General features: G+C 33.8%; 2 protein-coding genes across 6 annotated transcripts in view; both read right to left on the bottom strand.

Annotated features, from left to right (window-relative positions):
* Positions 1 to 12,013, bottom strand: part of LOC139961180 (synapsin-like) — a 545,708-nt gene that overhangs the window by 466,871 nt on the left and 66,824 nt on the right. The gene's annotated exons all lie outside the window — the stretch shown is intronic.
* The window catches only part of LOC139961182 (uncharacterized), a 52,783-nt gene that overhangs the window by 7,631 nt on the left and 33,139 nt on the right, over positions 1 to 12,013 (bottom strand). For all 5 annotated transcript variants that reach the window (XM_071960182.1, XM_071960179.1, XM_071960183.1 and 2 more), the window contains 7 exons: positions 11,773 to 11,838; positions 11,094 to 11,236; positions 10,415 to 10,511; positions 8,804 to 8,937; positions 7,681 to 7,808; positions 6,331 to 6,429; positions 1,664 to 1,759 (listed from right to left, as the gene is read on the bottom strand). In XM_071960182.1, the coding sequence (XP_071816283.1) occupies positions 1,675 to 1,759; positions 6,331 to 6,429; positions 7,681 to 7,808; positions 8,804 to 8,937; positions 10,415 to 10,511; positions 11,094 to 11,236; positions 11,773 to 11,838 (752 nt within the window). In that variant the 3' untranslated portion in view covers positions 1,664 to 1,674. The remainder of the gene's footprint in view (positions 1 to 1,663; positions 1,760 to 6,330; positions 6,430 to 7,680; positions 7,809 to 8,803; positions 8,938 to 10,414; positions 10,512 to 11,093; positions 11,237 to 11,772; positions 11,839 to 12,013) is intronic.

Below are 12,013 nucleotides of genomic sequence, written 5' to 3'. Positions count from 1 at the left end.
TGGACAATAGGAGGTTATTTCACAGTAAAATTGTGAAAACTTATGACTTTTTGAAGGTTTCAAATGTCTATTTCCTTAAATTTGCACCAAGTGCATCCAATTATGTGTCCAAGTGTACTTTTGTAGCAAGAGTTGCTACATTATCAACACAAAATGTCATGTTACTGGAAGTTCCAGGAAGTTTTCTCTATTATGACGTTAAAATATTGGAAATACGAAATAAAAAACAAAGATATGTAGACTTTTTAAAATAAATAGTTTTACTAGTTTAATCATTGTGAAAGATCAGAGAATAACCAAGTATACGGCAACACATAGACAAGTTACATAACAGCCACTGGAAGAGTGGAAACTGAAATGCAGACAATTGAATTTATTTACAGAAATCATGACAAATTGAATGTTTTATAGAGAATTTATAGAGAATTACTGGTTTTATAGAGAATTACTGTCATATGCAAAATGTCACCTCAATATAATTTAGGGCAGAAAAGGCTGGTGGAAGTGGATGAGAGAGCAAGATCTCTTTGGTTACTTTCTCAGTGTCTTAGATATATCTGTTCTGACATCGCTCACTACTCTCTCTGTTCAAATGTGTTTGTGTGGTAAAAGACATAAATTATCAACACAACCAGCTGCTTTGCTTTTCAGTTATAAACCTTCTATCTAGCATGACCTTACACTGTACGTCATTACTAGACATATTCATCAAAGCTTCAACAATAAAACAAATGTCAATGTTGTGAAGCAGCACAGTTTGTGATAGTGAAATAATTATCTGGAATTCTAGCGAGTCACATGACAAACTTATGGTAATCTGCATAAGGCGCCACTAATAATATGGCAGGTGCAAGTAGTAGAAACCTAACAACAGCTCTAGTACAGTTTGACATACAATCCTCATTACTGCTAATCTATATTACACAGACAGCAGACCACAAATTCACTGAAGCACCCTCTGACTTGTTTATATAAAAAATATCATCAAAAGTTACAACTGAGCTGATCAGCAAAATCAAGTTGTGGTACAAAAGGAAAAGGAGTTGACTGAAATGGGTGTTTCGTTCTTGCTTGCCATTTTCAATTTAGCTGTTTGAGAGCTTTATGTTCATGCTATAAAAGTTAATTTTTGCTGGTTTTATAGAGAATTACTGTCATATGCAAAATGTCACCTCAATAAACATTTAGGGCAGAAAAGGCTAGTGGAAGTGGGTGAGAGAGCCAGACCTCTTTTTCAAGTTTTAATTAAAGGCTGTAAAGTGAAATGAGGGGTGGATCAGGGAAGGGGAGAGGTGTTGTTCAATGCAGGTTAATGGAAAGAATGGAGGAACTGTCCTACAGTAATAAACCTATTGCCTTATAAGGTTGGTGTCTTTTAAAATGGCACTGAAGGGAAAGTGGCATTGGATAATGGAACTATACGTGCTTGGCATGCATAATTTGAATCTAGTTAAAGTTGCAGGGCAGTGGATGGGAAGTTGAAGGGTACAGACATGTCTGATTCATATTCAATTATTATAATTCTTGCATCTGCTTTAATAATTCAGCAGAAAAGAGATAAACAAATCTCCACAGGATTTACAATATTTATTTGTAAGCTCTCAGGCAAACAATGTGTCTAGTCCATGTGAAATTTATGCAAAGCCATCAAAAAATAACTTACCTCTGGATATTTCAAAAGACTGTTCCAAGGGCTTCAAACCAAGCTGTCAGACTACTGTCTACTATCGCTATTTCTTTAAACTGATCAAATGATATTCTATGGATATAAAAGATAAATTGAATATTAAATGAAAAAAAAAACGTAGTTTAAAACAAAAACCATCTTTAATAGATTATGCTACAAGAATGTACAATTTTTTTATCAATTTCAATGATTAACACTAATGCAGCTTCCCAAAATGATGCATGTAGGCTCTCAATCCACAGCCAGGTGTCACCATCTGTCATTATTTTCTTAGTGCATCTATGGATAACCAATGAACCCCATCCATACATTCAAACAAGCATATACAATATTCTCCTACAAGGATGATATGGATGATTACATTCAATGGGAGAACCTTCATTAACCTTTTGGGAAATTTTCACCATATTTTGATCGAAACTGATGACTTTAATAGTAACTATAAGTTGGAAATTCCTTGGAGAATATTTTTTGATTAAATAAGTTACAGCTTGATTAGACAGTCATTCATGATCTCATTGGAACATTCTAAATATTGAGCATCCAATTTGGAAGGATAACTCTCTCTTACTTCTCTTTCATTCAAAGCTGAATATTTTGTGATAAGGATAGAAGGGTTGAATCAGACACTTATTCCTTGTGCACTGGTTCAGTGCAGTTAAATGTCAATTCAATGTTAATGTCTACAACAATGAAGTGGAGTGTTATTTTCTATCCAGATTTGCATGTAATACAATTTGCCATATTATATCTGCTATGAATTATACTGTTGAACAAAATATTAGACTTGACCCATTCCCAAGAAAGTTTGAATGCAACATTATTTACAGACTGATGACTGAATGTGATTCATAAAATACTTTTCATTTTGACAAATTTGACATGAATCTAATAAATCTTCTACTGCATAGTAACATGCTATTTTGTATTGTATAACAGTGTTTGTATACAGAGCAATCATAAGTTCTCCGTATTTTGAGAGAACAAAATTCATAAACCTCAAAACTGTTTGCCAAAATGTGAACACTAAATGATTCTCTGATATACAGTATGTATTGAAAATGTTGCATTATATGTATGGATGACACTATGTATATGTATCTAGTGTTGCTATCGTACTGAACTCAAGGCTATGTGTATCACATGATCAGCTAGAGAGAGAGAGAGATAGACATCCTTTACAGTTTCTAATTAAATACAGACATCTGCTTCTAGCTAAATATTCTCTCAAGTTTGGGCTGAATTAAATGTTACTGCTAAAGTTGTGACTACCCTGAAATGAAGGTTTTAATATTTTCAATGATGACACTATCTTTTTTGTCACCGATCATTTGATACTTGGAGAAAAGTTCATGCAACCACAGAGTATTGATTTTTAGCATCTCCCTCCTCTTTCATATTTGAGGGACAAATAATTCTTTCACCACCAATATTCTGACAGAACCCCCTCCCCCCCCCAAAAAAAAAAAACAGGAAATTTAATTACTTTTAGAATATAGTTTATTCTATTCTGAACTTTATGAACTCTGGATAGCTGGAAGCATTTGGCTGCTTTTGGTCCCTGAATTCCAACAAGTTTACCAAAACTTCCGTGCATTGCTTAACTGTTTGGTATCACTGATCATACAATCACATCCTAAAAATGCATGGACAACACTGTCATCAAAGAGTAAACCAAACAAAGTATCTCACCAAAGACATGCACAAAGTTGTTTGAAAGCAACAAATACAAATATAAATTTCTGGTTTCAGACAATTATTTTCTTTGCTAGTAGACAAATTGTATTCATATAAAGCTGCTGAACTACCAAGTCTAACAAAGAGATCCTTGAGCTCAGATCACAAGAGACAAACTTTAAGAAACCAAAATGAAGCATGAGAGTTTGTGATGCCACAGCTAACATTAATACAATGAATTACAAAGTCTGACCTCATGATCAGAGTTATAGAGACTGGTTATACGTCATACCAGATACATACTATTTACCCCAGATAGAATTTACGTCACTTTTTGTATTCTTGATGTAAATATGTGTATAATATGCACCTCAATATTCCCCACATTTAACTTGCATGGAATAATGAGTGTCCATTCAAAGAGCAGTCATCTTAGATTCAATTTATGGATGGTGGCTGCATTGATTAACTTAATAATTTAAGCAATCCTTGTGAAGTATCCCCCCCCCCCCACCCTTTTGCCCAGGTCAACTCTTTGCTTCACTCAACTTATGCAATAAATTCAACCGCAACTGAAATAAGCAAAATAGGCTAAGTCTTTGTATAGTGTTGTTAGAGAGTTGGTTTCATAGGTAACATATTACAACATACATTGAAACAAATTAACAATTGTCTTTATGATAATGGGTTACATGGCGGCAGACGTTATGTTAGAAAGAGAAAGGACAGCTGCTCTTATTTCAAGGACTCATTTGTTTCTTTTAATAATTTAACAAAAGATGTATCCGGTTTCACACTTTCCATTAAAAACCGTCTCAGTTTCAGAAACAATCAATGTTTGTTGCAGGCAGCCTTTATCTAGAGTAATATCAATTGTTTCAACTTTGCCTAGAACTTCTTATTCAAATAACAGAAGGGTTGTCATGAATGTTTGCACGTTTCATCCCCATGTTAATCCATACATAACTTGATAAAGATTGTTCTGCCTGAAAATATTCACTGAAAGGAGTAGTTGAGCAGTGTTAATTCTCTAAATGGTGGACGATTTTCCTTTTTCATCGAAGATGGCTCCATTGAACGGTAACAATAATGACTTCAGCCAATACTTTTGAATATGATGTAGGTTAGGCTAGGTAGCTTGACAAGGCAAAAGTTGACATTTGTTTTGATAAAGCATGCAAGGTTTTCAAAAATTTACTGTGGTATAAATACAACAAATTAAGAAACAGAATCTGGACAATTGTAACTCATGACACCAGTGATACTGAGCTTCAAATATAAGTAGATGAATATTTAATATAATAGAGATAAACACAGACTACAGATCCAGAATATATGTTTGATGATGATAACTTCTTTCAAACTTGCCAAAATAATTCAAATTGACTTCTCCTTCCACATGAATTTATGTGGAAGAAGAAACCCTTAATCCTTCCTTATTGGAGTTGAATTCATTTCACTTTAAACAAAGTCATTCTCTTAATAGAGCAGCCCTGGATGTGTGAGCTCTCTCTTTCCAGACTGTTCTCAATTCATCCAAAATAAATTACTGGAAACCCACTCGATAGCTATATTATGCATTTTATATTACCCTTCAAGTTCACTTGATATTATCATAAAACAATATTATGTCCATATTAGTTCAAATCCCTGGGTGATGGATGAAACAATACAATTGTATTATACTTCAATGTTTTTTCTTTCTTGTTCTTTCTTGTTAGCAAAAACTGTATGACTTACATTTCATGTCAGTCTGCTCAAATTTATCACAAGAAAGAAATGCTCTTAAGAAGATACAAAATATCCAATTGCAAATCAAATGTTGTTGAACCAAAGAATGACATAAAATTTGCCTAAGATGACTTTATGATCATTTTGCTTATTGAATATTGAATTATTATAAAAATTGGCTCAAGTTCCATAGATCTGATTAAATTGAAGAATTGGAGGATTTTCACAGAATGGTAGAAACTGTAGTCTCTCAGATGAAAATCAATTGTGAAGTGTAATGCAACCTTGGAACAAATTTTCAATCTTTGAATCTGACACATGAGAGACGAAAACTTTGACAAGAGCAGCATAATCAACTCAACAAAGAATTAAGGTAACAAGCAAACCAAATGTCTCCTTAAAAGAGATGCTGTTTCAATCATAAAATTATTTAATAGGAGCATAGAATTAATTTTTGTTGTTCATTTACTAATCTTAAAATTCCATTCTAGTATTTCACGTGCCACCTACTTCATGAATTTAACTATAACAATGTTCAGAACAGACGATGTAATATATTTCTTCTCAGTGGCAAAGGTACAAACAAACACCTTTCTTACAAATTTTAATATTTTAAGTAGGGCTAGGATATAAATGTGAAAGGTCAAGACTCAGTGTTGATGCTGGGTTTTGACAAATAACAGTTAATTTTGTAGCATTTACATTAAGACGACAGGTTAACATTATCATATTGTGTACTATAATTTGTGGGTCCACCAATTGGTTATATAGTACATATTGCTCATTCAGACCAAGAACAAATTTGGACTGTTTTTGCTATATCTGTTTGTCCTATTGTTGATACTACAACTATGGCCAGGCAAAACAGAGAAAAACTTATTCATGAAAATTTCTCCAGCTCTTTTGAAAACATGGACAAGACAAAACAACATTGTCATAAGGGTATGTGAAGTTTTGTAATCCATTATTTAAATTGTCTGAATATGCAAGTTCCTTGTTAATTTTTCTGTTGTTGCACCAAAGAGGATCTTGTTATTCTAATGAAGCTCACTATATCAAGCACTCAGTACTTGTAGGTCAGATATGATGTTACTCCATCACTTCCAATGAAGAAAAAGTACTACACAGATCTAACTGTGTGTCTTGATGTGAAAATGAATGACTATCTGTCCTAGCAATACTAGGTATTCAAGATGACTGAATCCAGAATGGTTACTCTCTCACCAGCGACTCACCTTTTATCAGACATCACTTTAGCTGCTTTGAAGACATTATCTACCATTTCTTCAATGGCATCTTGTGACATTGTTTCCATGACTGGCCACATATCTTCTCTAAAGAAAGGAATAAAACAATTGCAACGTTACAGAATTCAAATGCATACACTCTTCATGACATGTATGAAAGTATCTTATTGACGTTAGGAGTAAATGAGGAGGGGAAGGAAGGTGGTTGTTCAAATCTTAAAGCATATCCTGCCCTTAAAATTTACTACTGATATTACTGTACTTTTATGATGGCAAAATAATATCATTAACTAACTTTTAAGTGACAGTAATTGAAACAATTAAATTACTTACTCCTTACATCATTTATCAAATGGCAACTAAGACTGTGCAGAACTGCAGAATGAAGTGTTTATTGAATATAAACATACATCATTGCTGGTAAATGCTCCATTAACATTAGTAGTACCATAAAAATGCATCAGGATCAGAATAAATTAAAAAATCAGGCATTGAGCACAGACTTATTTAAGTTCATGCTCACACATGTCAAGATAATACTGGTAAATGAAGTGATGGTACGTTAGATTCTTGTACAGTATTATGTCAATTCCATGAATTCAGGAGAAAATGTAACGTTCCATCAACAACCACTTTGGAGCTGTTTATTAAGTCATTGAATGCACATAATTCCTTCCTCATGCAATAATCATGAAGTTGGAGATAACTTGACCGATTTCTCTTTAAACACGTCTGAAATGGTTAATAAATGTAAAGTGACAGGAAATGTTGCTACGAGATGTGCATCAAATTGAGTGGATAACTGAGCACCAAATAACCTGGAAAGAAGATATAGAAGGTGGCACTATTTCACAATGCATGCAGTACTTCTGCCCAAACACAAAAAGCTGCTTTCATGTGATTTAAAAACATCCTCAGCACATCTTGTTGTTAATGACAGTACTCCATTAACTACGTAAGAAGACACTTCTCATTATAAAGCACTATAAATCTCTAAAACCAACCTCTATAATCAGTCAAACAATTTAAATTTAATTTTTGAACAACATTCTATGTATCAACCTTGGCACATTACATCACATTTTAACACAAGTATACGAACTTGCTCATTTAACCATTTTCCTTCTACAAAAGTGTTTACAGTTCTCATTTACCCATTTGAAGGCTGGATCTTATGACATCCTTCCACAACCAAAACCACAACCATTATAGAGCTAAATAACAATATAATCTTACCCTTTCAACTTTTAGTCATAAAGTAATAATAGACTTATAATATATATAATTATATTTCAAACCACTGTGACTGGCAAACCTTAAAAAATAACATTTTCATACCTTGTGCCCTTACTTCCTGGTATGGGAACCTTTCCATTTTGGACGAACTGAGTTCCGGTCTCCGCTGGAATTGGTGCACTGAAGTAGGATGATACCGGCCTTTCTTGAGTATCATCAAAATTTGCCATCTAGAGTGTCAATTATTAATGAGTAACATCAACCCAATGCATCAATTTCTCATATATATATCTTTTTTTTTGTCATAGCTACTTCAATCTGATCTTAGCTATCACAAATTGGGCAGATGACCAAAATTCCTCAAAGATGATTCAATTATTGGTTTGAAGAGGATGCTTCCATTTAGAGAAGAACAAATCTGGTGGATGTTAGGATGACAACTAATGTAGCAATTAGGCTACATAACAATGATCATATCACAACACAAATCAAAATAGAACATCGATCTTCAGGATTCCCATTATTATTTGGGCTGTTTTGCAGATTGCAATAAAAATTCAAAGTAGTAAGAAGAGGTGTGTATTCAAAAGCCCCAAAATAGAATGGGAAATTGGAAACAGACTTAGTAAGAAAGTGAAGATGTCATTAGCTGGTCTTGAACAGAGGGTAGGGGGTACCAGACAGAAGCCACAATACCTTACATTCCATGTTACAAGGGATCTCACCAGTTTCACTTGATACAACCGAGAAAGTGGCATACATATTTCATGCCTACCATTAGGTTAAAAACATGTTAGGCTAGGCCTAGGTACATCTACTGTATCATTATTACAAGGCTACATATTAGACTAGGATCAGGGTGCATCTGTTGTGTAGGTATTGCATGTCTAACATTAGCCTATACACATGAACATGTGAAGCCTATGTATGAAACCAAACCAACAATCTCAACATCTTTGGAAAAATTTACATAACCAATACAAAATACTCTAAAAAATACTCTTGTACTAAAAATACTCTTGTACTGAAAGTATTTGCAAGGTATGAAATATCACCAAATAAGCAAGAGCAGGTGATTACAGCTGTCGTAGTTGAAGACTGTTCAACTATTTGGAGGATTTATTCATTAACGACATGTCTACCACATAAGGTTAAGATGAAAATATATCTCCTTTAAGATGTGAAAAGGTAGAACAGAAAGTAAGAGACAGCCATATCCTCTTACCATCTCCTCTTCGCATGCCCTGACGACATCTTTTACTAAAGCTATGGTAATCTGGAAGTACGCCTTGAACATCTGTCTCAGATTGTCTCTACTTATACTCTGAAGCTTCTCCAAGTCATATCCCTGGAAAGCATCTAAAATAAAGGGCAAAATACATAAAATTGCTAACTTATATTTTGAAAAGACAACTAATGCAGCATTACTAATTCATAATTAACTGCATCAAGAATAAAATGTCAGAAATGATCAACTACCAGTGAAAAACATAAAACATGAAGAAGAAAGAAAAACAAACTCTGCTTCTAATTATAGTAGTTAAAGATAACTGCTATGTCATGCAATATTTGTTAGAAAATGATGGATGAGTGATGTATTCTTCAATCCAAGTTTTCTTTAGAAGAAAAAATAATGACAAAAGAAGACGCAAGAGTAGCACTTTAAATGAATAAAAATCAGCCCGAAAAAACATTGTTATGCCCGGTATCCGCAAAATCATACGGCAAACAGTCCTTTCAATATGCTCTGGCTTTTCTTTGGAATAGTCTCCCAGAGCATGTCAAATGTGCTCAATATGTTAATAACTTTAAAACTGTACTCAAGACTCTATGTTTTCACGGTTGTAGTGTATATTTTGTGTACATGTTTGTTTTGTGTACAGCCCATCGAGACTTTGTTGTGTGTTGCACTTTATAAGAACTGTATTACTATTATTATTATTATTATGCAAGCCATTCCAAGAAGATTTCACTTATTCATAAATTGTTATCACAAATTCCTATTCTCTAATTACAAATGCTAAATTACAGTATTTAGCTTCATAATCTACATTTCATACCCAAAGTTAAAACTAATATACAAATATGAGGTTGATCAAATTTACAGCCAAGTTATTAAAAGGTATGGTTCTTTTCATTTTGTGTTCATCCAACTATTTTGTCATCATAAAAATGAATTGAATTAGACTAATTGTCAAATGGATTCTAAAACAAACCAGGGAAACCTTTAGTTCTTTGTAAGCAGTCAAAATGTTCAAAAAAACTCACAGATCCTTAAAATCCTCTTATCTTTAATGAATTACCCTCTCGATATCGGCAATTGCTTCATGATTGGGATCATATTAATACCCCACTAAATATTCTTAATTAAAATTTATTAGTCAATATTTGTGTCTGGAACAAGCAGCTTGTCTATAACTACAAGTTGTTGGATATTCAGAGAGCTATCACAAGCATTCATGCACTGTAGAGTGAAAGTGTTCATAACACTTTCTCTGCCCCAGTTCATTTAACACAAGCAGAAGACCTTCATATAAATTTCTGAAAATCTGTTGATCAATGCACTGTTCCTACAAGTTTGCAGCCCGCTGCAGATCACTGGTTTAGGCGATGGTAGTTGTTATGACTATGTTACAAGACAGCAATTTTTGGGTGTAATTTTATTTGGTTTGAATTGTAAGATACGTATGTATACAACCTCCATAAATATATACTTGTCAAGTGATTCACTAGAAGGCCAAACTGATGAGGATCTCAGTTTTCTTTCTCTCTACAGTAATCCTTGTGTTACAGATAGCTATAAATTTGTGAAAAATTAATATGAACCAAAACTTACGTAACACCTTTTCTTCCCAAGTTCCTTTGACTCTAATAGACAGACCTCCTATGAACTCTTGAAAGTCAATAACACCATCTCCATTTGCATCATAGAACTAGAAAGAAATATTAAAGACAGGTTTTGAGTGTGTACATTTGTGTTCCATGTCAACATGCAACAGGTGAAAGATAGAGGTGGGGTAAAGTACAGGAGGGTGAAGAAGAGTGGAGGAAAGAAAAGGGAAATGGGATGTGCATGCCCATGCAGATAGGAAGGTAACCTTCCAAATTATTTCACTTAACATTTGATGCCAAGTTACTTGATATGTAAATACTTAAAGACTACAGATAATGATACACCTTTGGAGGGGCATGGTACTGAAGGGTGTACTCAAAGATCCCAAGATTACAGGAGGCACACTAACCTGAACTTCAAATGATAAACATGCTTGCGATTAGTTATCATCGGTCACAGAAATATGGGTGAAGTTAACCCATCATGCAGAATTTATCACAAAACGCCCTCACAAACATTTCCGCATATTCAAGCTAAAGTTCACAATGGTTGTTATTACAATTGTAGGAGCTAACATTCCAACACTCTAAGACAAGCTCTCTTTGAGACAAGACCAGCAAGTCCTGCATGAGCTTCAACTTCTCTAGATGATAACATTAACATAACCTTAAATTGGACAAACCTTAAATAAACTATCAACGACTAGGTTTTTCTCTAATCCCAGAGGGCCAAGACACTGGTCATAGACGGACCGAGTCAGTCCTTCTCCTGAAGTACTCAATGTGTGAAACTGCTCAAAGAGACCCTCAATTTCTGCCTGGTCGACTGTCAATTATACAAGTAAAAAAAGTAAAGTAAATCATGAAAGTTGAACTTCTGAAAAGTTGTAAATCATGAAAGTTTGAACTTCTTTATGTTCACTGAGAGAATCTTTCATTGCTTGATGGCTGATTAAGATCGACTTTCATATGTTTCCTAGTTTATACAAAAACATATCATGAAGATTAATTACAAAGAAAGAGGGAACTTTTATATACAATTACAAATTCTTACAAACTGTGCATTCAGTTGGTCTTATTAACAATACAGTAACCAAAACTTGACAAAAAATATGGTAAATATCAGCGGGGTGTGACATCAAGTGATTTCTATATGATATACTTTCATTATCAATTCTTGCTACCCAAATATTCTCTTTGTTTTGCTAAATAGAAAACTTCAAAATTCAAGGTTAGTTGCATATTCTCAAATCCTTCACCTTACTTCGGACGTTTAATTACACAAAGCTTTATTATAATAAGAAGTTAAAGCCTTTAAACGTATTATTTAAAATAAAGGTGTAATGACAGTTAGATACTTACAATGCGTAGAGGTCTTTAAGTTGTTGATCTCATCCCAGGTCAGCTTGGAATGTGGGTGATCCTTGCCTATATAGATATAAGTTTCAAAAAGATGTAAGCACAGCCACTGGTACCATTGTGTAAGTAACGTTTAGAAATTGTACTTCCATCCTTCAATGTTATTCCTGATATTGTAAAAACTATATTGCACTTAATTCAATCTAGCATTACAGTTTGTATCCTTGTGCACACAACCAACTTC

This window comes from Apostichopus japonicus, chromosome 20, assembly GCF_037975245.1.
Source record: "Apostichopus japonicus isolate 1M-3 chromosome 20, ASM3797524v1, whole genome shotgun sequence".
NCBI classification, from domain to species: domain Eukaryota; kingdom Metazoa; phylum Echinodermata; class Holothuroidea; order Aspidochirotida; family Stichopodidae; genus Apostichopus; species Apostichopus japonicus.
Note: the sequence above shows the minus strand (reverse complement) of the source record. Positions and strands in the feature narration are given on the sequence as shown.